This window comes from Lodderomyces beijingensis, assembly GCF_963989305.1.
Source record: "Lodderomyces beijingensis strain CBS 14171 genome assembly, chromosome: 2".
NCBI classification, from domain to species: Eukaryota; Fungi; Ascomycota; class Pichiomycetes; order Serinales; family Debaryomycetaceae; genus Lodderomyces; species Lodderomyces beijingensis.
In genome coordinates this window covers 24,389-50,961 of record NC_089971.1, presented here as the reverse complement: position 1 = coordinate 50,961, position 26,573 = coordinate 24,389, and the positions used below count along the sequence as shown (strand labels likewise).

At 47.9% G+C, this 26,573-nt stretch overlaps 12 protein-coding genes across 12 annotated transcripts; 5 read left to right on the top strand and 7 right to left on the bottom strand. All coding sequences in view use genetic code 12, as the record gives it.

Moving 5' to 3' along the window:
• Nucleotides 1-60: 60 nt before the first annotated feature.
• Nucleotides 61-432, top strand: LODBEIA_P11930 (uncharacterized protein; the record flags this gene model as incomplete). Its single annotated transcript, XM_066971054.1, has 1 exon — nt 61-432. The coding sequence occupies one exon, from the start codon at nt 61-63 to the stop codon at nt 430-432; it is 372 nt and encodes a 123-aa protein (XP_066828131.1).
• Nucleotides 433-505: 73 nt separating this feature from the next.
• Nucleotides 506-1,783, bottom strand: LODBEIA_P11920 (uncharacterized protein; the record flags this gene model as incomplete). Its single annotated transcript, XM_066971053.1, has 1 exon — nt 506-1,783. One exon carries the CDS (start codon nt 1,781-1,783, stop codon nt 506-508), a length of 1,278 nt encoding a protein of 425 aa, XP_066828130.1.
• A 274-nt stretch (nt 1,784-2,057) lies between these two features.
• On the bottom strand, nt 2,058-2,671 carry LODBEIA_P11910 (uncharacterized protein; the record flags this gene model as incomplete). Its single annotated transcript, XM_066971052.1, has 2 exons — nt 2,058-2,467; nt 2,665-2,671. The coding sequence occupies 2 exons, from the start codon at nt 2,669-2,671 to the stop codon at nt 2,058-2,060; spliced, it is 417 nt and encodes a 138-aa protein (XP_066828129.1).
• Nucleotides 2,672-3,697: 1,026 nt separating this feature from the next.
• On the top strand, nt 3,698-4,960 carry LODBEIA_P11900 (uncharacterized protein; the record flags this gene model as incomplete). The annotated part of the gene is made up of 1 exon (XM_066971051.1): nt 3,698-4,960. The coding sequence occupies one exon, from the start codon at nt 3,698-3,700 to the stop codon at nt 4,958-4,960; it is 1,263 nt and encodes a 420-aa protein (XP_066828128.1).
• Nucleotides 4,961-4,988: 28 nt separating this feature from the next.
• On the bottom strand, nt 4,989-5,774 carry LODBEIA_P11890 (uncharacterized protein; the record flags this gene model as incomplete). Its single annotated transcript, XM_066971049.1, has 1 exon — nt 4,989-5,774. The coding sequence occupies one exon, from the start codon at nt 5,772-5,774 to the stop codon at nt 4,989-4,991; it is 786 nt and encodes a 261-aa protein (XP_066828127.1).
• A 536-nt stretch (nt 5,775-6,310) lies between these two features.
• On the top strand, nt 6,311-15,082 carry LODBEIA_P11880 (uncharacterized protein; the record flags this gene model as incomplete). The annotated part of the gene is made up of 1 exon (XM_066971048.1): nt 6,311-15,082. One exon carries the CDS (start codon nt 6,311-6,313, stop codon nt 15,080-15,082), a length of 8,772 nt encoding a protein of 2,923 aa, XP_066828126.1.
• Nucleotides 15,083-15,143: 61 nt separating this feature from the next.
• LODBEIA_P11870 (mitochondrial 54S ribosomal protein bL34m) lies at nt 15,144-15,449 on the bottom strand (the record flags this gene model as incomplete). Its single annotated transcript, XM_066971047.1, has 1 exon — nt 15,144-15,449. The coding sequence occupies one exon, from the start codon at nt 15,447-15,449 to the stop codon at nt 15,144-15,146; it is 306 nt and encodes a 101-aa protein (XP_066828125.1).
• A 78-nt stretch (nt 15,450-15,527) lies between these two features.
• On the top strand, nt 15,528-15,959 carry LODBEIA_P11860 (uncharacterized protein; the record flags this gene model as incomplete). Its single annotated transcript, XM_066971046.1, has 1 exon — nt 15,528-15,959. The coding sequence occupies one exon, from the start codon at nt 15,528-15,530 to the stop codon at nt 15,957-15,959; it is 432 nt and encodes a 143-aa protein (XP_066828124.1).
• A 299-nt stretch (nt 15,960-16,258) lies between these two features.
• On the top strand, nt 16,259-20,236 carry LODBEIA_P11850 (uncharacterized protein; the record flags this gene model as incomplete). Its single annotated transcript, XM_066971045.1, has 1 exon — nt 16,259-20,236. The coding sequence occupies one exon, from the start codon at nt 16,259-16,261 to the stop codon at nt 20,234-20,236; it is 3,978 nt and encodes a 1,325-aa protein (XP_066828123.1).
• Nucleotide 20,237: 1 nt separating this feature from the next.
• Nucleotides 20,238-21,263, bottom strand: LODBEIA_P11840 (uncharacterized protein; the record flags this gene model as incomplete). Its single annotated transcript, XM_066971044.1, has 1 exon — nt 20,238-21,263. The coding sequence occupies one exon, from the start codon at nt 21,261-21,263 to the stop codon at nt 20,238-20,240; it is 1,026 nt and encodes a 341-aa protein (XP_066828122.1).
• A 245-nt stretch (nt 21,264-21,508) lies between these two features.
• On the bottom strand, nt 21,509-23,317 carry LODBEIA_P11830 (uncharacterized protein; the record flags this gene model as incomplete). The annotated part of the gene is made up of 1 exon (XM_066971043.1): nt 21,509-23,317. One exon carries the CDS (start codon nt 23,315-23,317, stop codon nt 21,509-21,511), a length of 1,809 nt encoding a protein of 602 aa, XP_066828121.1.
• An 859-nt stretch (nt 23,318-24,176) lies between these two features.
• On the bottom strand, nt 24,177-26,153 carry LODBEIA_P11820 (uncharacterized protein; the record flags this gene model as incomplete). Its single annotated transcript, XM_066971042.1, has 1 exon — nt 24,177-26,153. The coding sequence occupies one exon, from the start codon at nt 26,151-26,153 to the stop codon at nt 24,177-24,179; it is 1,977 nt and encodes a 658-aa protein (XP_066828120.1).
• Nucleotides 26,154-26,573: the final 420 nt, after the last annotated feature.

Below are 26,573 nucleotides of genomic sequence, written 5' to 3'. Positions count from 1 at the left end.
ATTGTTGCAGCACCTCAAGGCCAATCACAGTATCGTCAAAAATTATATAACTACAGCAAGATGGCACTTCGGAACTATTTATATGCCAAACACGACGAAGCTAATGCTGCTATAAACACCAAGATCAACAAATCCACCCTGCTTAACCTGCAAGCTGCTGGCACAAGCGCACAAGTGGAGTCAAACGCAACTCCAGAGAAACCTATCCTTCCACCGACAAGACTCGTGTCCGAGATGAACACCGCCACGCAAAAGCTGCAAGAGATTGATCTTGTTGATTTTAAAATATCAAAATGCACCAGGCTGTGCAGCACCTGCAAATGCAAATTGGATCCCGTCAAGGGGCTGGAAAGCCAGCAGCCGATTAACGTTAAGCCTGGATTGAATGTCGAGCTTGCTCATGATGAGATTGATTTCACCAATTCGATATAATGCATGTCACTTTTTCAAATCACACATGTAGACGAAACCACTAGCAGTTGTTGACCTCTTAGATGATAACTTCCTACTCAGATAAAGTTGGATCGCTGTGGCTGCTCTGAATTTGGTCCACACTTGCACTTTCAGCAAGGTACTTTTCATCAAAGTACGACTCCTTGAATTTTTGAAACAATTTAAACGTGTTGGGATAGCTTTGCTGATGGTTGTGGAAGAACTTGTCGCCCGTAACAAATATGAACCTTTCGACATCTACGATTGTTGGCGGGCCGTTGCTTCTCGGCACGCGGTTGCTCACGTTTGCTGATTTAGGTGTCAACTGATTCATCTGGTGAGAGGAAACGCGTTGCGGTACTGAGACATTGTTATGTGCCATGGCCTGCGAGGAGCGGAGAGTTGACGTGTGGAGATCTTGTCCCTGCTGATGGCCCCTCCCTGACCTCTCAGTCTTTTCGAATTGGAGCTCCACACCGAACCCGTTTCTAGATAGATCAAGTTGAGCAGGATGTGCTGGGTGAGATGCGTTTGCAAGTTGCGAGTGGGCTCCCGACCCGTGCAAGTTTGACTTGTGATTTGATCTCTGATGATGGTGCGTTTCCTCATGATTGCACATGAAATCTGCATCCATATCCTGATCTGCATCCACACTGGGCGGTCTTGCCTGTCGAGTTTCTGCAGTCTCAGTAGTTTCAGTTTCGACTCGAAACATTGCCGCATGGTTGAACTCACTGGGAGTCATAGACTGGGTACTCGTATAAGAAACATCAATCGGACAGTCGGCCCCCTGATGTATCGATATTGAAGCGGGGGGTGATAATCCGTCGTGGCCGGATCCCGGCTCTTGTGACTTTTGGCTTACGCTAGTTCCTTGCCCCTGTGTATACTTGGAGACCCTCCCCCTTTCCTTGTTGACTTTGTTTGTCTTTATCCCGTGTCTCTTTCGAAACTGACTTAACCAGCCGTGACTAAAGCTGTGCAACCGCTTGGGGTCGTCTACTCCGTACTGTTGCGCATACCGCGCCCATTGTTCGCGAAGCACGGGCTCACTAATTGGACCGTTCCTTGCTAGTCGTTCCTGGACAAACTTGTCCATGGCCTTGTTGATGTCCTCGTATTTGAACGTTGCATTGCGCTTGGCGTTCTTGGACGATTTGAACTTGGCTTCGCTGTACCGCCTACGCAACTCTGGCTCGTTTTTCAACCATTCACTTAACGACGACGTTGAAATTGAGAGTTGCTCTTTAAACTTGTCGACGGTTTTCAACTGGGGACTATCGGATTGATGAAAGTAGTCGAGCACGTGTAATTTCTGCGCCAACGTCGCCCGCGGTAGTTTGGTCGACATTCTAATTTGTTTATTCCCTCGGCGTGGAGGAGGTAGACTAGAGATATTAACCTGGGAAAGCTGTGACCCAGACTTTTCTGCTTGACCCGCAACTGATATTATTTCAGGAGTGCGTGGCCGCCAGAGGTTAACGGAATTTTCCCGCAAAGACAGGGCTTTTGGCAGGTTTGGCGACTTTAGGTACACTTGAAATCAATTCCAACCAAGAAGAGCTGTTTCGTAACAAAAGAAAAAGAATATCAAATCCTGTAATAATACCTTTAAATATCTCCATTTAATGGGACCCAGCACCTCTACTGACTCTTTCCAAGACCGATTCGTATGCAACTTCTGAGAAATCAGTACCCTGGACATCGGCAGCAACACCGTTCAAGGCTCTTCTCAAGGAGTCCTTTGACGATGCGTAAACCATCTTGGCTCTCACTGGTGCGGTATCTGGCGACCAAGTGAAAAACACAATCTTGGATCTCTTTCCTTCGCCGCCGCCAATCTCGTACTCAAAATCGTAAACAGCGTATTTGCATTCGTTTTCAGGCAACTTTTCCAAGAACGAGTCGTACTCTGGATCTGTGGACGTCTCGTCAACCACAATCTCGGTTTTGGCGTCGTTTAAAGTGTAGATGATGAACTTGTACTTTTTGCCCAACTTCAATTCATTGAATGCTTTTAACGATTCATCTGCAACTTGGACACTGGATGGGACATGTTAGTATGCTTGTGGCATTTTTTTTTTTTGAAGCGAGTGGAGTCATTGGACATACCCTGATCTTGACTAGATAATGAAGGTTAGTATCCTATGCTAGCATGTGAATTTTAGAAATGACGTTGTAAGGGAGATGGTGGCAGTTGTAGTAGAGGGTTCACCAATTCGACTACAAGACATACCATGATTGATTCGGCTCTATGTAAATAAGTGTTTTGGAAGTGGTGGTTGTGCTAGTAAGAACTAGATTGTATATCCTGTGTTTAAACTTGCTGGTTTGGCTGAGTTTAGTTTTTTTTTTTTTTCTGTCGACGCAAGTGGATCCAATTTTGCATTTTCCTCAAGTATACCAGCACTGTTTGCCTGCTGGGCTACAACAGTGAATACAAGAAGGCAAAAAAAGATCTTTGTTGAACCGCCGATTCTTGTGTTACCTCAGTAGCGCTTTAGAGAAGTTGGTTTTCTCCATCTCGGGAAACGCTGGCAAAATAAAGTCAGAATCGCTCCTTTTTCATTGTAAGGTAACTGGGTGCAAAAAACTGAGGCAACCCTAAAAATAGAGAGTACATAGGACCCCAGGATTGATACTATCATGAGTCCATCGCTTGAGATTGATAGAAAGAAGCCAAAGTCCTGTACTTGTTGAGTTTATACCAAATCTTGTACGAATTTGCCTAAAAATTTGGACGAAAATAAAACAAAATCCCAAGATTGTAGAAATGATGTATCCCATTGAAATCAAGTCTCGAGGACCCACCAAAGGGCCAGAAAGTTGTATTATTGCAGAATCTGGTTGCAAGCAGCTGTGAACCTTCCGGATTGGTACATTCGGCAATTTGTCCGAGTGGTTTTAAGGAGTCGGGTGCAGGTTTCTACTCAGGTGGTAAGCTATTCCCGATGGGCTCTGCCCGCGTAGGTTCGAATCCTGCAATTGTCGCTTTTCCATTTTTTTTTTTGGCTGCTTTTTATCCCACTTGAGGCTGATATCTAGGTGTTTTTCTATAGTTGAACTTGAAGGTCAAAACAGTTGACATCATCTGCTCTGTATTGCACTTGGCCTCTGTTTTCCAGTTGCCCCTTGTCTCATTCTCAGTCATATCTCGAGGGTTTTTGCAAGGTTCCAGAGGGTGGATAATCACATCGCAGCGAGCGAGATTCTGCAATATATTTTCCACCACTGCTAATTGTTGATCCTTTCCACCCATGCAACTATGGAGGAAGAAGACCTATATGAGATACTAGAAATTGAATCAAATGCCACCGCCGTCGAGATCAAAAAGGCGTACCGAAAGCTTGCTTTGAAGTACCATCCGGATAAAGCGTCGGGGACGGAACGCGAGGAGGCGGAAGTTCAGTTTAAGAAGATCTCGTATGCGTATGAAATACTCATCGATGAAGAGAAACGATATCGGTACGACCAGTTTGGTAGTACAGATGCCAGCCAAACTTACGCTTCAAACCCCTTTGAGCAGTTTTACGGAGCGAGCTTCAACGAGTACAACGGCAACGATTTTCACGATTTTTTCAGCAACGGCCAAGCTCGACACAACGAGGCCAAAACGGAAGATGCAAAAATCAAGGTGGAGGTCACCCTCGAAGAGTTGTACATGGGAAAGACCGTGCGGACCACGTCAACCAGAAACGTCATCTGCACCAGCTGCAAAGGCAGTGGAGTCAGGTCGTCAAACGTGGTGAGCAAGACGTGTGGCATATGCAATGGCGAGGGCCACATTCGCAAAATCAAACGAGTGGCACCTGGTCTTGTCTCGCAACACTATGTTGACTGTGTCAAGTGTAGTGGGACAGGGAAAATACACAGAACCAAAGACAAATGCAAGCAGTGCGGCGGAGCCAGAGTCACTGAGGAGACTAAAATACTCGAGTTTGAAATACCAAAAGGGTCTCCCAATAACGGCGTGATTCGGAAAAAGGGCGAGAGCGACCAGTGCCCGGGAAAGATTGCCGGAGATGTGATACTAGAGTACGCTTGTAAGCAACATCAAACGTTTGAGCGCAAGGGGAATGACTTGTACGCCAGTTTCACATTGCCCCTCGCAGACGCGTTGACAGGATTCTCCAAGCAGGTGGTTATTCATTTGGATGGGAGAAGCATCAAGCTTTGCACGCCAGCGGGGAAAGTCATTAGACCTCATGACTTCATCAAGATTGCAGGAGAAGGAATGCCTCTTAGAGGAGGAGCGTCCTCGTGGCTTTCGGCCAAGTCCAATGGCGATTTATATCTCAAACCGGAAATTGAGTTCCCCAGGGATAATTGGTGCTTGGAGAGAGACGACATGATAAAAATCAGAAACGTCCTTCCAGTGTCAGCTGAAGCACAAATAGCTCCCGAAGCAAACGTCAATCTAATCACTGATTTTACAATTCTCCAACCTGCTGATTTACCATCATACGAAACGAGGCAAGAACACGAAGAGGGCTATAGAGAATACTCACCACAGTGTAGTCAACAATAATAGCATTGTAGATAGGATACCGCATTATTTAATCTAACAAGTTTTGCAAATCGGTATCGTTCAACCCGAGTTCCCCTTCTTCTTGCTGGTTTTCTTCTATATCCACCTCGATGGTCATCTCTCCTACATCTACCGCATCGCTATCAGTGTTGTTAGGAGTTGAGAAGCATTGCAACTCTGCTTCGTCAAATAGTCTGGGAACTGCACTAGGTGCTCTCTCTGGGACGGATTCGATCTCGTCGTTCCAATGTAGTTCAACCAATCTGTCGATGTCATTAACGCGCTGGCACTGTTTCACCGGGTCCATGTTGTTGGCAGCGGGACGGGCAAGATTTCGCGCATGAAGCGCGTCTGTCCTCAAAGTCGACCCGATTCTGCCGGCAGGACCCTTCTGTGGCAACTGAGGTTTAATCAAAGAGTCTGTCCATGGCTCATCGTCCAACCTCGACCGCTTGACAAGAGCTGTATTGTCTGATACTGGCTCTAGGTTTACTCTTTTGGAAACTCGATTGGGCAGTAGCAGCGATTGCTTCGCTTGCGAATCATCTTGATGGACCAACACCGACGAGGAAGATGAAGCAGCAGATGGTATTCCCAACGTTGAGTTTGATTTACTCAACTGGGGCGGATTGAATATGTTTGATCCAAGTGTTGATTTCGAGCGGTTGAATGCGACATTGGTGATGTTTTGGTTCTTACCACCCAACGGCACTCGTTTGTAGACTTGGGTGTTTGCGGTGTTGTTGTTTTCCTGCTTATTTCGTGACCTAATCACATTCCGGTTCTCGGAGTTGTCAAAGACTCTGTGAGACATGATGGTGGCTGAATGAAGGAGTAAGTGGTGAAAGAAACGCAGGTTGTAATCAAAGCTGTGACATTTGTTTTGATATTTCGTGCTGTAAACGCGCACCACCAAAACACACTACTACAACTGATATAGCATAGACAACACTATCTATCTTTCAGACTACACAACAAGCAAGTCATTGACTACTATCATATACAGCACCATTATGGTGAGGACACGTTCTAAACTGGTACACATATCGTCTTCTTCTGCAACAGTAGTGGTGGAAACCAACCATTGCACACACCACGGCCAAATGCTGCTCCCTGTTCTTCCCTTTCTCCCAAAGTTTACCGCGGAATTCAGCGGAAAAAAAGTGTCGTATGGCGATAGATACACTCATCACAAGCTAATTGGTGCCCTCCAAATAAGACTTTTACATTACAAACACCAGGGTAAAGAAAACCCGTCTTCCAATCTATCCTTTTTCCACGGCATACAACACCAGGGATTCGGGCGATTCAAGGCTATGCGACAGCATTCCTCTTCCAACCTCACCGATAATGGCATTTGAATCACAGTTTATAGCAGTCACTTCCACGTCCACCATTAAGGTGTCCTTTTGGATCTACTTGGTAGACTGGGTGCTAGCGTTGATCTTGGGTCTCGGGTTCATCTTCTACTTCCACAAGCTATTGGGTTTCCTATTTTCCCTACTATTCAAGTTGATACTCTGGACGGCGTATAAAACCAGGATCCGCGTGGACGCAATGAAAATCTCGCCGCTAGCCGGCAGGATATTCATCAAAAACCTCACCATCACAACTAGCGATGCAACTATTTCCATTTTGAACGTAACCTTGACCTGGAGGTACTGGCTCTTTAGGTTGACCAAGCTCTCGAACTACTACTGGGACACCGACTACGAAGTTGGCGGAGTCACGCAAAAGCAAAACGACGAGCTGCCGTCTCGGTTTGTTATGGTTGTGGATGGGTTGGAGATTTTCATCTACAACCGCACGGAGGCATTTGACAACATTGTTGAGATTTTGAAAACGGGTGACAACTCAGCAACAAAGGAGACGGAAAAATCGTTTGCATCGTCAACATCAACGTCTTCGGGTGAGAGCTCGGCTTCGCACCGGAACGACAAGGAAGGAGAGTCGATTGAGTTTGTCAGAAAGTCCAAAAGCAGGTCCTTGATGTTGTTTCTCTGGGTATTGCCCTTGGAGATTAGAGTCAAAAAGGGAGCCATTGTGTTGGGGAATGTCGTGACACCTTCTATTCTAGTGGCCTCGTTCAAATCTGCAAGGGGATCAATAGACGTGTCAAAAGCACCAAACTCACTAGACCCCTACAGACTACTCCACGATCTTCAGTTTTTGCAATTCCAGATCGCAATGAAGACAAATCTCGGATACGACAAGCATAGATACGACACTCACCCCAAAGACAAGTCCCAAAGGAGTCACGCAGACATGAAGAGGTATAAAGTATGGCGCAGATTCACTCGTGCCATGCAATGGGTGCGCAAGAGACTCGATCAGGGCCGCGAGGCTTCACGAGTCGACCTACCGCACAACCAATGGAGAGGCTTGAAACGGTACGTAGGCGAGTTTCAAGAACCAGAGGTGTTGTCGCCAATGAGCACAAACCAGGAACAGTATGCCAAGTACAGTTTGATCTTAGACTCCACCATGACACGATTCATCTACTATTATGACTCCCCCGGTGTGCAAACTGGTATTGACTCGGGGGAGGCGCCTGAATCAGGTCTCGAGATTGAGATCTCCCATGGGACTATACATTATGGACCATGGGCCGACCAACAGCGGGCACCCCTACAAGACATGTTGTTTCCTCCGCTAGCCAAAGATTCAACACCAAACTATGCAGGCGTGGCCTCAGAAGGGAGCAAGAAAAGAGAATACCAGGGTTTCAAGATTGCCGTTATTGTGCGGGACGACTTGGTCGTGCGGGTGCCCACTCGCGAACCGAGCAAAGACAATGACTACATCAGCCTGGGAGTGCCCAAGACCGGCCGGCCGTTTGGGTGGATCGAGTTGAAGCTCGGCGAAGGGTCCAACGTGGGTGTTTTCACTTCGTACGTCACCGACAAGGAGGACAAGTGGCCGAACCGGCTAAAGATGGTTTTCAACATGCCCGAAATGCGGACATCGGTGAATCACGATGTGTTGTTCTTGGCCGACTCCCACGAGATTAGCGCCGACATTGGCCTCCCGTTGCTGTGGAACGGGAAATGCACCTGGACATTTGACCAGGTCAGTTTGAATGCGAGGATGTTTTTGTTGCGAGAGCACCTTTTGCTATTTTCCGACCTATTCGCTGACTTTGCATCAGGCGAGCCGCTCCCGTACGAATACTTTAGACCATTTGTCTACAACATCCAGTGGAAGCTAATCAACTACGAGCTATATTTGAATGTCAACGACAACAACATCATAAACCACCCTTTGGACTTTAGCAACAACAAGTACCTCTCCTTTGAAGGCAAACAGATGGACTGTACTGTGGGAATCCCCATGTATGGCTCACTCACCAAAAAATCTACAGTTTCTTACCACGTCTCAACGCCAAAGTTCAACTTGAATTTGCATATACCGCCCTGGCACACAGTGAACGCATTCATGGCGAAAACGATTCTCGTTGGCAGCAGCGGTCATTTCGAGGTCTCGGGGGCCTACACGTTCTACAGCGGCGTCGAGATCAACACGTCCAACTGCGTGGAGATGAACTGCATTGGTGATGAAGTGTGCTTGATATTCTATGGGTTTGCCATCAGGTACTTGTTTACGATGCGAGAAAACTATTTCGGAGACCACATTCATTTCAAGACGTTTGAGGAGTTCAACAACCGAGGTGGAAGCACAGCCACAGAGGAGGACAAGGCACCGGCCAAGGACGAGAGTTACTGGGGGATGCTCAAAGTAGAAAACGATGTTGATGTGTTGTTTACTTTCCAGGTGAGAAACGGGTTGATCATCTTGCCTGAGCATTTGTACAGTTGCCGGTCCCATGTGGGATTGTATTTTGACATGTTGGACGTTGACCTTCGATTCACAAACTACTACATGGACATGCAAGCAGACTTTAGCCCGGTTTCAGGCACCGTGGTCCACGACTTTGATGAAAAAATGCCATTTGTAGATGTAGGAGAATACGCACAGAGCCATTTCGCGACTCGTGCCGACATGCACGTCGACGGATTCAGCGTCCACTCGCACAGAATGTTTGGCATACCTCCCACCGAGTTGACCTTTTGGTGTAAATGGGATTTTGCCAGCGGCGAGTGGGTGATTGATGGCGACCCCGGTATCATCAGGGCACTAAAAGCGGGGATTTCAAACTTCGGATCGGGGTTGCTGGACCATGAAAACGCGTTGGGTGAGTTGTTCCCACCTGCGTTTGATGCAGCCAACTTTTCATTTCGCTGCCCGAGATTTTTATTCAAGTTGAGACCCGACGTGCTGAGCCTATTGGAGTTCCAGATGGACGATTTATTGTTGTCGTACAATGACATGAGCAACAACCGGTACTCAAACAGACTATCGGTGTCGATCCCGGGCATCACAGCCAAGGCACTGACAACATGCCGCCACGGCGATATGAAGCTAGTGTTTTACCTTCAAACGTCGTTGACCTTGGTGAACATCTGTCAGAAAAAGGACATGATGGGCCGTCGAGCGATACAACAGCTTCACATGCGCAATAGCGATGCTCCTTTCCACCGCGCCCCCTTTTTGCTTTCCGAGGAGTACAGGGATAGGTTTTACGACGCAAACAAGGGGAGCTTCATGACCTCGTTGTCACTCCCACAAGTGGCCATCCCTTTGACGGAGTTTACTGCTGATGTGGTTCTTGAAAGCGGCAGTAGTAGTGTTTTGCACAGCAGTGTTGATGATGTCTGCCCGATTGGTGAGCAGACGTATCCCACAGTCGTTTATGACAGCGAGGACTTTACTCCTTCTTATGTGGTGGAACCAGACACTGAGTATGACAATATCATTGTGGAGCTTGGCGCACTCAAAGCCTACATTTGTCCCGAGGTTTTTTCGCTAGTGTTTGCCTTGATGACGAAGGTCATGGCGGATGTCAGCATGGAGTCGCTCATGGACCAGATCGAAGTCTCCACTATTGAGTCATTGAACGCAATGCAGAAGTTGTCCCAGTCGGTCAAGAACTTTCGCGTGGTGAACCACGAGTGTGTAGTGCACTTGTCGATGGATGTGGGTAGTGATGTTGCTAGTATGCAAAGAGGAGGCGCAGCAAAAAGGCTAGAATTGGTGTTGTCCAATTTCTCCGCCGCAGTCTCCCAAAAGGCCTTCTTGGCGGGAGAGGATGTGGATGATGCACAGTCTGAGGAGTTGTCGCTTGCAGTCCACGTTGAGTGTGTTTCTGTGACATCTCTCGGGGAAGAGGGTAAGAACCTGGCAATAGTGGCGGAAGCTAGGGACCTAGAGTTGTGGGCTGACGTGAGAGACGGCAGTATCGTGGGCTCCGCTGATGTCAACTATTTGAGTTTCGAAGTTGACATGGCTGAAATCAGCAATCAAATTCAGTCTTGTCAGGCTGTACTTCAATCCATCAACCCTGCTTTGACGATTCTCGACACTATCGAAAAGAACAGCTTCTTGCAGGCAAAGCTTATCCACGAGTTGACGTTGGCCTCTGTTGAACATGCAATCGATCACGACCCCGATGTCCTCACGCGACCGGCGTACATATTGCGATCCAAGAAGGACCACATGCGGAACTCCGACGGCTGGAAGATCGTGGCAAAGTTGCGACACACCCTTCGGAGCTTGCCGAGTAGTTGGTTGCACAACGCGATGGAGAACTTGCGCGACAAGGGCCTCTCGCTAAACGCGCTTGAAGAGGTGTGGGTGTATTTTTCCAACTGGAGAGCGTGGGAGTCGAACCCGCAGCAGCGGCGGCAGATGTTGGAAGGAATATTCAAGGGAGCCGGGAAAAGCACGCCTTTGCAGGTTGACTTTGTCACATCCATACACAGAGTCTCGGTCCATTGCGCAAGCCTTGAGGAGCCAGCATACTTTCGGTTGCGCGACATCTACTGCACGGGGACTCTGCTGCCACCTCAGGGTGATGTAAAGAAAGGTATCAACGCAGCGTTGAGCGTGGGTTCTTATGAGGGGAAAATCACAAACACGTTTCTCCAGTCATTGTCGAGACTCAACCTTGGTGATCTCGCCACAAAATCACATCATTCGAATCAGGGAGCCAAGGAGCAAAGTCATATACAAGTCACGGTAAAAGTTGATCATTTCGACCAATCAGTTGAGCTTTTAAACGCTGCAGGTACTTTCAGCGTGAGGAACTGCTTGACAATGTTCCACAAGGATGACTCGGAATCACGGTTGCAAGTTGTGTCGAATATTGAAATGCTAGAGGTGGCACTACATGCCATGAAAGAGCAAATGCTTACGCAAAGCTGTTACAAGTCAAACGTGGTGTTTGTGAAACTAGGGTCGCTGATGCAGGTGAACGTGGAGACAGAGGGAACAAGAACCAGCTTGGTCAGTCGCCGTGATCGAATTATGCAAGTGTTGCAAGTACTCATGGCGGAAGACGTCCCGTTTGTAAAAGGGTTGGCATCAAAGGACTCAGGATCTCCAAAGTCGTCGCCGCCTGCAAAGCCTTTATTTTTGAGCTGCACTGCCAAGGCCAAGGAAATCGTCTGGAAGATAGACTTGCTTGACCCGCTCCACTTTGCAGGTGCCCTCACGGGATTTGCGATTAGCACCACTATGAAAGATGGCCGTGTCTCTACTCGAGTTGAGTTCCAGCGACTCAAGAGCAACTTCTGCATCGACCGCCACAGTGTACTCGAACTCCATTCCACCGAGCTTGTAAGCTTGTGCGGTGTTGAAAGTGCTGAAGATTTGATGTTGCTCTCGTCGGAACTCTCCATCGGATACTTGAAGCTCCGATTTGCAGATGTCACTCGGATAATGAGATTTGTGTCATTTCAGATGCCCAAATTGCAAGAAAAGCTTGCCAAATTACACTCCTTGCTTTCCGATGGCAAGGGAGCCCGCCATGAAAACAAGACAAACCATCTATTCAGGCTCAAGTTCAAGGGAGAGTACTTGGAGTTGGCAGCTGTTTTCAACAAGGCAAGCTTGGGGTTCAGCGTCGAGGGCACCAGCTTCAACGTTTGCAACATTTCCGTAGTCCAGGAGTTGGAAAACTTGCCCATCGCCAAGGAAGTGCCTGCTTACGGGGACGTTGTGATACCAGCGTCCCGAGTGAGCTTGGTGGGAAAGAATATCCCGTTGGCATTGTCAAACATCATTGCTCTAAACTTGGCTGTGCGGTTGTTCAATGACACGGACTCCAGAAACACACGCCAGAGCTTGCAGATTGAGTCGGAGTTTTGCCGTGTTGCCTTGTCTGAATCTATTGTGATTGCGTCCATCAAGATACTAGACGATATATTGCCAATGCTTCCAAAACAAGCAAAAACTTCACCAAAGCCCAGACAGGATCAAGTTCGCAACAGCGTCGAGATGGCCATCTACTCCCGATTTTCCGCTTTTCAATTCCTTTCCTACAACTTTTGCATGGGCTGGCTTTTCAACGACCGGTCAAAGGACTGCCCCGGGGTCATTATCGGCGCAGAAAAGTTTTTTGCAGCCACCGAGGAAAGCTTGGGCAAGTTCACCTTGATGGGGGCGTACATCTCCTTAGCACATGGAGGCACGGCCAATGACTTCTACAGCACACGGTCTGAAAGAACCAGTTTGAATAGAGCCTTTTTGCCCAACTTGCAGATGATCTACATGATAGAGAAGCAGGATAAAAAGTCCAAGCATTTGCGGTTGTCGCTCAATGGAGACGAGATAGATGTGCAGTTTGTGTCGACATCGATTGGCACCTTTGTTGAGAAATCTGCGAGCTCCGCATCGCGAATCCAGAAGTATATGGAGAGAAAGTCGTGGTTATTCGACGACAAGGCGTCCGAGCCCAAGCCGGCGCGACCGTCATCAGACTTCAAAATCCCATTCCAATCGGTCGAGTTTGTCTCGACATTTGCAGGCTCCAATGTGTTGATATCAAGAATGGAGGACGAGGATCTTGGGGAGAAAAAGTCGTTGTTTTTGCATGCTCCTGCCATCAAGACCATCTTCAAGTTTTCTGAATGTTTAAACGGCAAGAAAAAGCTTAGTGGGGAGTTGGTGACCTCTTCTTCCGAAAACACATTATTTCCACAGTGTGTGCCGGTGCTCGTGGACATCATCTCCAGCATCAAGGAGTCGATGCACAAACCTGAATCTGGCAAGGACAAGGAGCTGACTAGCAAGGCTTCGAACGAGGTGAGCCGCAGCGATGGCTTTGTTTTGGACGACTTTGCGTTTGACATAGCGATAAGGATCGAGAGGCAGCAGCTTACACTCAGCTGTGAGCCCACCGCGAAGGTTGCGGCAGTTGTTGGACTTGAAGGGATCCTAGTGCAGATTGGCTCCAACGACCTGAAGGGGAAATCGCTCCACTTTTCAGTGCTCATGGACGGTGTTGCCGCATCGCTTCAGCACGTCTACTCGAGAGACATCAGCGCGTCGTTGAAAATGGAGAGAATCTTGCTCCTGAGTGTGCTCGAGTTTGGTCGAGCTGGGGGGATGTTCTCCACCGGTTGCGTGACCAACGCAGATGCGTACGTCAACGTGAAGCAGTACCAAGATGTGGACTTGTTCAAAGACATCTGGTTTCCAAAGCACTTATACGACCATCACCACGACGATGAGAGTCACCACCCGGGAGGCCATGCTGCAACAGCTTCGACTTCCTCGGAGTTGGCGCAGAACAAAAACATTGCTATGAAGTTTCGAGAGGTGTCGACAACTTATGCATTTCCCTGGGTCGTGGTCTTTGTAACAAACAAGGTCAACGTTGAAGTCGACTTTGGCCAAGCGTTGGGCATCTTCAGACTCGTCATCGGCAACTTCTGGGCCGTTTCCAAGAAATCCCAGGACTGGTCGCAGGACTTGAAGACGGGCATCAACGAGATCGATCTCTCCGCTGAGGGCAGGTTGGGCGGGTCCTTGCTTGTGCGCAACGTGAATTTGCACACCGCTATCAAATGGAACATTGGCGGAGCAGAGACCTTGGACGTTCCCTTGGTGTTGATCTCGGCGGGTATTGCCGAGTTGCTGCTCAAGATGTCCTTTGACTACCATGTGATTGCCATTGCCTACCTCGACGGCTTTTCAATGGACATCTACAATAAAAAGAATGAAATCGCCCTCACCAAGGACCACTTGATATTTGTCAGCAAGTTCAAAGCGCTCGAGATATACTTGACCTCGTTGACGGCGTCGAACTTTATGGACATTGGCAATACCATTTCACGCATGAACCAGGACAACAAAAGTTCCTACAAGGAGATCCTCAGAGACTCCTCGCGAGGCAAGTCGATAAGCCAAAGGATGCCGTCGAGGTCGTTTCTGAAGCACTCCCTCTTGAAAACGGTAAAGAAGCTAGACACGCAGATATTGGTGTCCATCGGTCATTTGCTTGTGCACGTGTACCCATCGTCCATGGACAACACCAAGGTTCTCGTTCTCAAGTTGGACGAATCGCGGGCAAAGTTCCAACAAAATGAGTACGGCTACGGAATCTCAAATGACTTGGACTTGAAGTTTAACGATCTAACAGTTTCGCTCTCGAGTATGCCTCCGCCACCAGAGACGTTTATCGAAACGTGCACTGTTGCTGAGTTTGTTTCTTTTGCCAAGCAGGCAAAGGGCGGCACGATATTTGTGTTTCCCTCGTTTAAGATCTCCATGCGGACATTTGAAAAGGGCCAAAGCAACGTTATCGAGTACTTGTTCCAGTCTTCCTTTGGAGGCACAGTTGCAGTGCGGTGGAACTTGGGTTCAGTCAACTTTATCCGCGAAATGTACAACATTCATTCGAGTGCACTTTCCACCAGGATTGAGTACAAGCAGAATATACAGAAAAAGTTTGACTCGCCAGTCAAAGAGGAACCGCCGGCGTTGTCAACGCTTAAACAGCAATTGGGCGAGGGGGACTCAACAAAGGAAATAGACAATGCCATCAAGGAGACGATGGAAAAGGTTGAGATCCAGTCTAAATACAGATACTCGCCTCTTGCGCCGCCAATAATAGAAGCACCCCAGCTCAAAGAGTTGGGCAATGCCACACCGCCGTTGGAGTGGTTTGGACTAAACAGAGACAAGTTCCCCAACTTTACCCATGAGTTGGTTATTGTCAACCTCCAGAGATTGGTCCATGAGGTGGAAACGCAGTACTCGAAAATGTTGGGCAAAATGTAAAAAAAAAAATGAGGTCTTTTTATTCCATCTATTTCGTATTTACATGGTAAGCTTTTTTTATCTAGTGAGTCAAAAACCATCTTCCTTTTGCTCTTCTTCTGGCAAGCACCTTTTGACCGCCTTTTGTTCTGAGTCTGGCCAAAAAGCCAAATGTTCTTTTCCGCTTCAACGTATTTGGCTGGTACGTGTTTCCTCTGGATTTGTATCTCCTTTGCACAAGGCCGAGCAACGACTGTAACGGTGAAATAGTTGGTGTTGCAGGCTGGGTGAGTGAGAGCTGCCGAGGGAGCGCTTGTGTAAGCCGCGGAATATGACCGGGCTGTCTAAACACGTTGCTGAGCTGTGCTTTGAGGATATGTTGCAACATGACGCTTGGGGGTTGAATTGAACCTTGATATGGTGCGGAGCTGATCTGGATGGTGATTTTTTTTCCACTCTCTCTGCAATGTACGGTAAGGAGTTTTTTAGCGTATTTATCATCACCAACCCGCACGTTACTCATTTGCTCCAACATCAAGAGACAATGCCAGGGCTCCACGGCGACAGCAGAAGAGCTGTCCCTTCGACTTTAAACTCACCAACAACTGTTCACATAGACGCCACTGTGCTGCTCCTGGATAGCAAAGCAGAGGCACTCGTGTCCCAGTTTATTACCGTTAGCGAGCACAACAACAACCCTATAACGCAGCAGGAGCAGAACCAGAGCACCGGGTTTGCTGCTGACAAGGAAAGCCTGGCTAAGTTATCGCAGTTGAAGCGAATACAGAGAAGTTTACGAGGCTTGCCACCGCTCTTGTCGGATAAAATGGCGACATCTTCTAGTGCCGCTGAAATCGAGGATGGCGCTAAAAAAAAAAAGATTGTGTTTGATGAATAGAAATTCTGCTGTCATGGCGTGGGATACGGAAGCGGTCGCTCGCAGCTCAGTTTCAAAGACTATATAGGCTTCAAGTTACAAGCTAGATCAGCAATAGCTTTGGCATTGGGTGGCTGGCACACACTCTGGTGGTGCACCGATGAGCAGTTCCTTGAAAAAAGTCGTGTAATTTGCCGCAAAATCTCTGTCTCTTGTTTACCTCTGCCTGACGCGTAGGGATCAGTTTTTGCAACAAAATCAACCTGAACCAGGCTTACATCCAAACTGCTGCTCTATGTTTACAACCTCACTCCTCCCGGATGAAAAGGAAACTCGACGCCAGCGACAACTCGTTTATCAACAACAGCGATTATGAGTCGGATAAAGCCGCAAGCGAGCATGAAGACGAGGCTCCTTCGAAAAGTGAGGACGCGGAAGGAGAGGAACATGAAGGCAATGAAGGACCAACAAATATGCTAGACCCCGGTAAAGTGGAAATTGATGCGCCACTCGCAGAACATGTTGAGGGTGCAGAAACTGCTGAAGCTAGCCACGGAACGCCAATGCCAGAGCCACTGCCGTCGGTGGTCAACCACCCGCTGCAAACCACGTGCGCCACTCCCACAAAGCCTCGACTAGTCATTGATCGGTTGGCCTTGACCAACTTCAAGTCGTACGCCGGTCGACAGCTCATCGGGCCCTTCCACTCCTCATTCTCGTCAGTGGTTGGCCCCAACGGCAGTGGCAAGTCCAACGTCATTGACGCGATGCTATTTGTGTTTGGATTCAAAGCCAGCAAAATGAGACAGGGAAAAATATCCGAGTTGATACACAACTCGGGCACCAGTCGGCCGGAGTATTGCCAGGTCGATATACACTTTAAGATGGTCTATGGCGACCCCATCCTTCAAGGAGCTGGTAATGTACCAGACTCAAGCTTGGTCGTCTCCAGAAAAGCGTTCCAGAACAACCAGTCGGCGTACTATATCAACGACAAGAAGAGCACATACACCGAGGTGACCTCATTGTTGAAAAAACAAGGCATTGACTTGGAGCACAAGCGGTTTTTGATTCTTCAAGGCGAGGTCGAGTCCATAGCGCAAATGAAGGCAAAGGCCGAGAAGGAGGGCGAAGACGGCCTACTTGAGTATTTGGAAGACATTATTGGAACGACCAAGTACAAGCAGTTGATTGAAGATACAACCACTGAGATTGAAGAGCTCAACACTATATGCCAGGAAAAGTCAGATCGGTTGGAGTTTGTGGAAAAGGACAAAAGTTTGTTGGAGGAGAAAAAGGCTGAAGCTTTAAAGTTTTTGGACCTCGAGCGGAAATTGAACCACTTGATGGGGCTCCAGTTCCGTTGCAACGCACAGCGGTACAGACTGCAGATGCAAGAGGAGGAGCAAGAAGCAAGCGAGTTGAGGGGAAAGTTGCAGGAGAGAACAGAAGCAGTCGCGGAGGTCACTAAACAGATCACCACCGAGAAGGAAAAGCAGCTGCAAACCACCAAGGAGCTAAAGCGATTGACCACTGAGATGGATCGTTTGAGCAAACAACGCAAGGACTTGAACAAGCAAAACGTTGCTTTTGAAGAAAAGTCAAAAAACATGGACGCCAAGATCAGGAAAGCAAACAAATCCGTGGCGTCGCTGACTGCATCTTTAAACAAGGCAAAGCAGAGCTTATCCACTTATGCCAACTCCTCTGCACAGTACAAAACCGAGATTGAGACGCTAACTTTGAAATTACTGGCACAGGAGGACAAGATGGCCGAGATGAGGGCAAAGCTAACAGCGAGGACCTCCGTGTTTACGCAGGAGATTGAAACCTTGCAGACACGGTTGGAGCCGTGGACGTCCAAAATCAAGGAGAATGAAAGCAAAGCCCAGTTGGTTGCAACAGAGATCAACATGCTCGAGAGCCAAATGAATAGTAAACGGACCCAGCTAGAGCAAAGCAAGCGACGGCTCAGAGATATCAAAGCAGAGGGTAAATCCAAGGAAGCAGAGTATCAACAGAAGGAGCGAGACTTGGAAAAGATTACCGAGCAGTGGGCTCTCGGCGAGGAGCAGACCAGTTTGTTAAAAGCCGGGTTGGACAAGTTGAAGCTGCAAATCTCCAAGAACAAAAACAAGCTCCATGACTCGCTTGCTATTTTGCAATCCAAGGAAAACAAAAACAGCGTGCTAGCATCTCTAAGCAAATTGGCAAAGTCCGGCAGGGTTGAAGGTTTCCACGGACGACTAGGCGACCTTGGCCGCATTGACGCAAAATATGATGTCGCAATCTCAACAGCGGTCCCAGGTTTGGACAGCATGGTTGTCGATTCCGTTGAAACCGCCCAGGCCTGCATCGAGTACTTGCGAAAAAACCGACTTGGATATGCTAGCTTTATATGTCTCTCCAAGTTGAGCAAGTTTGACTTGTCCCCGATAAACACGCCTGGCGACCCATCCAAGGTCAAGCGGCTCTTTGACCTCGTTGACCCACTTGATTCGAAATTTGCACCGGCATTCTTTAGCAAGATGTTCCACACGTTGGTCGCGCCCGACTTGAAAGAGGCCAAGGCCGTCGCCTACGGTGCTAAACGGTGGAAGGTGGCCACCTTGGATGGGCAAGTGATTGACACTTTTGGCACAATGTCAGGCGGTGGCAACTATATTCAAAAGGGGGCCATGAAGTTGACGTCCTCGCGCAGTGAGGATACCAACGAGGTTGAGGAACTGGACTTGGAGCTGTTGCGGGGGCGGATATCGGAGTTGGAGAGCAAGTACGATGACACGAGCAAGCAGTATAACGAGAGCGTGGCCGCGCTAAAGCAGGTGAAAAAGCTCGAGCCGGAAACACGGCGGGCGCTTGAAAAGTTAAAGTTGGACATTGCCGGGCTTGCATCAGAGATGAAAGAGATTGCTCAGTTGAGGAGAACCTTGTCCATAGAGCAAGAGGAGATGGACGCCACGAACCCCTTTGAAGCGCAGATTACGGACAAGCGCGAGCAGCTAGCCGTGTTGCACCGGGAGAAATCCATATTGCAATCTGAAATGGCCGAGTCGGAAACGCGCATTTCGGAGCTAGAGCGGAAGATCATGGAGGCGGGAGGTGTCGATTTAAAAGTGCAAAGCTCCACGGTTGATAGTATAAAGAAGCAGATTTCTATAACCAACGACAAGACCAGTGGGGACAGAATTGCGGTGAAGAAGTTGGAAAGCGATATTGAACGGCACACGCGAAACATTGACGAAGAAACGCGGGTCTTGGCAGAGTTGGAAGCGGCGGTCAAGGAGTTGAAAGAGTCACAAGCCGTGGTGGTGGAACAGATGCAGTCTTTGGAAGTGCAAATGGAGGTGTTGAATCAGCAAAAGCAAGAAAAGGATGAGCAGCTTGAAGTAGCGCGTTTGGAGATTGAGGAGAAACAGGCCGAGATTGCTGACTTTGAACAGTTTAAGGTTGAGATAAAGAACCAATTGGAGAAAGTAGAGGGACATTTGGAAAAGATGCGGCGTTTGGTCGCCCAGAACGAGCAAGCTCTAGACTCGATACCGGTGCGGGACCTCACTCCCTATATTTACTGGCTTCCGGACCACGAGCAGTCCACATATACCACGCCACTATTAGATAACGAGTCTGACGACGACATCGACATTGACGCTGTCAACTCCGAAGTGGAAGAGATTGAAAAGTACATGTCGACTGTGCGTGTGGATGTCGAGATCTTGAGGGAGTACGGGACCAAACTCGCAGAGTGCAAGGAGAGAAAAGACGATTTAAACAAAGCCATTGGCGATCGAGACGAGAAGCGCGACTACTGCGAGGATATGAAGAGAAAGAGACTCGACGAGTTCATGCAAGGATTCAGCGACATCTCCTCGACACTAAAGGACATGTACCGGATGATCACCATGGGAGGCAACGCCGAGTTGGAGTTGGTGGACAGCTTGGACCCCTTTTCCGAGGGCATCTTGTTCAGCGTGATGCCGCCGAAAAAGTCGTGGAAAAACATTTCCAACTTGTCTGGCGGCGAAAAGACGTTGAGCCTGTTGGCATTGGTGTTTGCTTTGCACAAATACAAACCCACGCCGCTTTATGTGATGGATGAGATCGACGCCGCATTGGACTTTCGCAACGTGTCTATTGTGGCAAACTATATAAAGGAGAGGACCAAAAACGCCCAGTTTATCGTCATTTCCTTACGGAACAATATGTTTGAGTTGGCGCAAAAGTTGGTGGGGATCTACAAAATCGACAACAAGACCAAAAGTGTGCCAATCATGAACATCGAACTAGCCGAAATGTAACTTATGTAATATTCAAGCTTTCTTTCTTCCAACTAGGTTCCACAGCACATGCATATCCCTTCTCATGCTTTCTCTTTAGCACAAAGTATGTGTCCAACACATCAATCATCTCCACCATCGATTTCGCAGCATTCACTCTCTTGACCACTTTTTTCGACACTGGCATATTTTCCAACAACTGCAGTACGTGGTGTTGCGATAACTTGAATGGCAAGCCGTAGCTCGTGGTCAACGCCATAAACACCTCGACTGCACTCCAGGGTGTTTGGTCCTGACCCGTGAAAAGTGCCGGGTTTGCTAGTATCCCTCGTGCCGACATGACACCGTCGGCACCGGTATAAGCTGCGATTCTCCGACAATCGTCCAATGTGAAGCAGTCGCCGTTGGCGATCACAGGAACCGTTTTAATGTGCAGCCTCACCATCTTGATTGCGTCCAAGTCAACAGGGGTGGACGACCGGGTGGTCTTTGTGCGGCCGTGGATGGTGATGATGTCGGTGCCCGCAGCCTCCACAATCTTGACAAACTCGATGGTTTCATTCACGTCGCTGTGTATTCGGATTTTTGTGTCAATGCAAACAGAACCCCCGTACTTGGCCTTGGCCGCTGAGATCATCGCTGCCACGAGATGCGGCTCGCTCATCAACGCAGCCCCGATCCCTTCCCGGATCTGGTCCTTTATGGGGCATCCGCAGTTGATCCCAACCCCGTCCACATGCGGCAAGATCATATCGATGAATTTCATGAAGTCCTCCACGTTGTTGACGCCCACTTGCACTATGACGCAGTGGTCCCGGGCGTTTGTAGTAAAGTCCGAATACCGAGCCATATCGTTGCGGACAAACTCACGAGCTAGTATCATTGGCGTGTAGACTATATCCACATTGTAGAACCGGCATAGCTCACGGAATGGGAGTTTGGAGTACCTGACCATGGGGCCTGCGACGCACACTGGCCGGTTCTCTAGTTTGCATCTTTGTATAATCGCCGTGGGCCTGTTCTCTGCCGGTCTCGAGGGAACTGTCATTGAGGGAATTGCACAGTTGCAGCTGAGATGAGATGAAATCTGTGCAAATACACAAGTGATGATCTGCTACACCAGCTTTAGGTACAGTCACGTGAGTAGAGTCCCACTCTAGAATATTTTCAATTTGCAAGTTACAGATAAGCAGTTGATGGAAATTTCTTTAAATAATACAAGTATATAGAAGCCAAAAAAAAAAAAAAAAAAAAAGAAAAACAAGAGAAGAAAGATCCCGCATCCTGGCCTCACTACTCCTCCTCCGAGCTTTCAGACGACACGGCATCGTCGTCGGAGCTTTCTTCATGCTTGATACCCATAAGACCGTTACTTTCTGTCTGCGCATGCCCGTTGCCCTCGTCAAACAATGCCAACTGCGACCTCAAATGCGCCAACTCGTCTAGATTGGTTCCCGACTTGTTGCCCTTCTTTTTGATCTTGACTGCCGCCTTTTCGCCGAATAAAAAGTCGTACAACTTCAACACCGTGGAGTCACCCAATTGGTCCATATCCAACTCCACTTCGTCCTCGTTGCTGATTTGCACGTCGTCCTGGATGATTTTGATCAACGCATTGAGCTTTTTGTCGGACAACGTAGGCACAACCTCGGAAACCTGTTTTTTCATTTCGTATGTGACAACCGGTTGCGGCGGCGTGAGTTTCACCTGGCTAACGGGCGGCACCGACGACTCCTTTCGCTTCGCCTTTGAGCCGCGCTTGGCAGTCGACAGTGCTGCTTTCTTCTTTTTCTTTTTAGCCGCTTGCTGCTCGCGCAATTTTTTCAAGTGGTCTTTCTTCATCTCGTCCAACTCCTTCTTCATTCTCGTCAACTGGTTCTCGAGAAACTGGATCGCGGGCACGTCGGCAATCATGGCCTCGGTTATCTCTTCCTCTTCCTCGCTCGACACCTCCTCTTCCTCCACTTCTGAAGCGGGGGGTGTTGGCTCGGGCACCGGTTTGTTGACCCATTTTTTATCAAACACGGCCTCAAGGCGGTGGCCCATCATGTTGACCTCGGTTCCCTCGGGGTTGAACGCATAGCAGTTTTTAAACACCAACCGCACGTCTCTTTCAAAATCATCTGCGCTGTCGTACTGGTTGTTTGTCAACTTGGACTGAATGGTACCGAGGTCCATGGGCTCCTTGACAACTTGGTGGTAGTTGGGGATGTTCAAGCTTACGGCATCCACGGGCGCCAAGAAGGGAAAGTTGTAGTTGTAGTGCTTTTTCGACGTCAACTCCTTGATGGTTTGCGCGCAGAATCTTAGTTCCGCTGCAAATTTTTTCTTGCGAGGCCTCACGTCGTAAGGTAGTTCTTTTGATTTCGGTGGGTGCACCGCTCTTCTTGGCCGTGCGGCGGCAACAGAGTCCGCCCTTCGTTTGTTGATGTCGGGAGACACTGCCTTTGTTTCTGTGACTCCCTGTGGTAATTCCCTCGGGGGCATGTTGAGCATGAGCTTTTCAAACTGGGCCTGGATGTTCAACGCCATTTTGGAGATGGACGCAGCCTCACCGTTGAACTTTTGGCAGTTTTCAATGATGAGATTGAAATCGCTGGTGAACTGCTCCGCACTCTCGTAGGCCTTCACGTGCAACTTCCGTTCTATAGTGGACAAGTCCATGGGGCGTTTTATGAAGTTGTAGTATAATGGGATGTTTAGTTTGACAGTGTCGACTGGGAGATGGAAAGGGGTGGAGTCTTTTAATCTCTTGATGCCCTTGATTGTAGTTAGGGCGTACTTGTATTGGTGGGCAGGCATGGGATCCGCGGGCAAGTTGTCCATATCTGGTTCCGCTGGTGGTTTGGCTGCGGGTGTGGGAGCAGAAGCCGTAGGAGGTGAGGTGGTTGCAGTAGGCTGCGTGGTTGCTGCAGCCTCCTCCTGCTGATCAGGAACCTGACTTGAGTCTCCATTCCCGTTTGTCTCCTCCGTCTCCACAGTCTCCTCAACTTGTCCATTTTCAGTCCTTTGCTTCTTCGAGCCCTCCTCGGCAGCAGAATCTTCCTCTCGCTCATCTAGTTTCCGTTTCTCCGGCGACTGAAACTCGTGATCGGTGGACATGATGGACTCTATTGTAGAAATCTTGCCATGTGCAGAAGTCCCTATTTTTTTGTTTTCTTTTTTTTTTTTCAAATGGTGGTGAAAATCTATCTCTCTCCTTTGTACCTGTGTTGTGAAAAATCGATGGAAAAATTGAATTGTATTTATACTGCTGGCTCAATGTTGTTTGTTTTTTTAATTTTTTTTTTTCCAGTCGCAATTCTCGCTCTTGAGTCGTTTACTTGTAAAGTTCCAACGCCACCTTCTCCAACGTATAGACTTTACCGTGGAAGAAGACAAAAATTATATCCCCTGGTGTCTCTTTTTTTTTTTTGCCACCTTGCCCTGTACTTGTTTAAAGTAGTTCTCATGGCGGTGTCATTCTCTCGGGGCTGGTGGATTAGCCAATAGTAAAACCAAGCTTGAAATTCAGCTGAGGGGGGGTATTTCGTGGTAGACTCCCTGTTGACTATTACTTTTTTTTTCTCACCGATGGGTCACATGATTAAAAGATTCATCGTGTGCGCTGTACCGTTGGTGCCAGTACTAAACCTTTTCCGACCAAAACTCAAGCCTAGTAACATCTGTCGGAGTACCTCACCACTGTTGACTATGTAATTGCATTTATTAGGTTATCTAGGTAGGGGCTGGGCGATACATGTTGGAGGCAACAAACTTATGGGTGACGATTCAGTGGGGGAAAAAAAAAAGGAGCCAGCAAGATTATTTTTTTATTTTGTTTTTCTGTCGACACCAGATGCATACGCGTGTTGGCTTGGTAAGGTAGAGAGTTTGAACTATTTTCAGTACTGATACAACGTTGCTCGTTACTCTTCACATTTACTATTACATGTTGATACAAAACGCATTCCGTCAATTGTTATAAATGAACAGTTAAAAGATCATTGATGGAAAAGCCTTTGTTGCAAGTGGGACACCTCCTCAACCGCGCAGCTAGCCGTTCTTGCGTGCATTTGGAGCAAAACACATGCCCACACACGGTTATCGCCGTGTCTTTCCAGTTCTTTGTGCACACCGAACACTTTGCAATCGACCGCAACGCCTCCAACTGTTGCTCGTCTTCTTGGATGATTGAGTCGGTGTTGTTGGTTCGGTACTTGTTGATTAAGCTCTCTGCGTTTGCAAACTCTTTTCTTAGTGAGTCCAACTGTAAGCTTTGTTTGTTCAATTGGTCTTTCAATTCCACCACCTCCGTGGTCATGGAAACGATCTTGGCCTCTTTTCGTTCCACATCTTTCTCTAGGGAGTCCTTGATGACGTTTAAGTTTTTGATACTATCTTGCAAGTTATAGTTATCCTGCAACGAGTTTTCCTTGATGATCTTGTAGTCGACAATTGACTTTGTCAAGACCTCGATTTTGTTGAGATAGTTCAGCTCAAGCTCGGTGAAACTCTTTACCAAATCCTGCGACTTGGCAACTTGCTGCTTCAATACCTTATTTTCACTGCTGAGCGAGTCCTTGAGTCTCATCGATGCAAAGTATTTCTGGTCCGCCTTGTTTTTTTCAATTGTTAGCTTCTTCACTTGGTTTTCGTGGTCTATTGCTGTGGACATTTTCTTCATAGCAAACTCTCTGGTTTGCTTAAATGCACTTTCGATTTCCTTAATTTCGTTATTTAGGAGTTCGATTTTAGCATCTCCGCTAACTTCAACTCGACTCTGGATGAGCTCATCGATCCTCTTTGAGTACACCGCATTCAACTCGAGAAGTGCCGCGGCAGTCTTTTGGTCTTCAATTTGCTTGGATAGCAACGTATTTTTGCCCAAAAGCTCGTCGCGTGTTGTTCTCACGCGGACCAAGTCCTGCTCTACTTTGGCCAAGGTCTGCTTCAAGCTCTCATTCTCCTTGACAATATCAGCCTCTATCAAGCTTTTGAGCTCGTTGTGTTTTTCTTCAAACTCGGTCAACTTTGCGACATTCACCGTGTTTAGTTTGCTGACTTTGCTAATCTGCTCCTGCAAGGACTGGTTGTTTTTAACAATCTTTTTGTAAATCACATTCTCCTGCAAGTCGGACTCGTCCAAGTTGTGTATCTTGCTCTCCAACGCGGTGGTTTTCAACAAAAGGGCCTTATTCGAGCCTGTCATTTCCTCGAGCTGACTGTTTAGCACCTGGTTGCACGACTTTAGCTGCTCAAGCTCCAAGTTTAATTTCTCCCATTGCTCGTCGCCTACATCGCGAGAGTTTCCGTTTTGGTCACCACTCGGCACAGGCTGCGGTGTTTCCTCTTTGACTTTTACATCTTCACTAACTTCCTTCCGACTGTCGTCGACTCTCTTTAGCGTCTTTGACGCGTTGCGTTCTCGCAGGTTGATCAAACCAAGGATTTCCTTTTGCAACTGGTCAACTTGCACCAAGAGCGACTCATTCTCCCTCGCTAGTATCTGGTTCTGGCTTTTGATGGAACTCAACTGTTGGAGCTTTGTTGCGTCAAAGTTTAGAGGCAACGTTGACGACAATGCTCTTGACACTGCTCGTCTTAGCTGTTCTAGCTTTTCGTCATCCGTTGATTCTGGAAACGGCACCAACACATCTTCATTGGTCCCTTCGTTATTGTCAAACAACGCCAATATCTGGTTGTACCATGCCGTCAACACGGTAATGACATGTTTGACTCCCTCGGACTCCATCGAGAGCCGTTTCGCCTTGCCTTGCAATTTGAGTACTTGCTCTTTATAGTTGAGCATCTGTCTGTAGATGGCCTCCTTTTTGAAATAGACAACGTCGGCCTGGCTGAGCGGGCCCTCGGTGCTGAGCTCATCTAGCACCTTGGCTTTCTTTGACGGTAGATGGTCTGTCTCAGGTGACCTCTTTCTATCATTGTCCAGGCTCATTGAAATCGCGGCGGTTTCTTAACTTGTATTTGGATATAATATGTGTTTGCAACAGATTGTTCTGTTCTAGATGAATATTCTGGTGCTGTTTAAAGAGACTGAATTTTTCTTTTCCATTTTCTTGATACTACCACTTGGGATCTTTTTTATGGCAAGTCACACGACCGTACGCTTTTAAACCTTCATGGCCGGGAATCGAAGCGGATGTTGAGATACGATTGTTGAACGTGCCATCGGTTCCGTCGACTCGTTGTGGGCAGGAGGCAAGACATGCACTGCGTTGATATGGCCTCACTTGTATCATAAAGCTCTAGCTCTCTATGGCCATAAGGGGAACTGCAGAGCTGTGTCAATAGCAACAATCTGCATGCCAGACTCTCCTTTTTCCCAATCACAGTAGTTGCACTTGCTCATTCACAA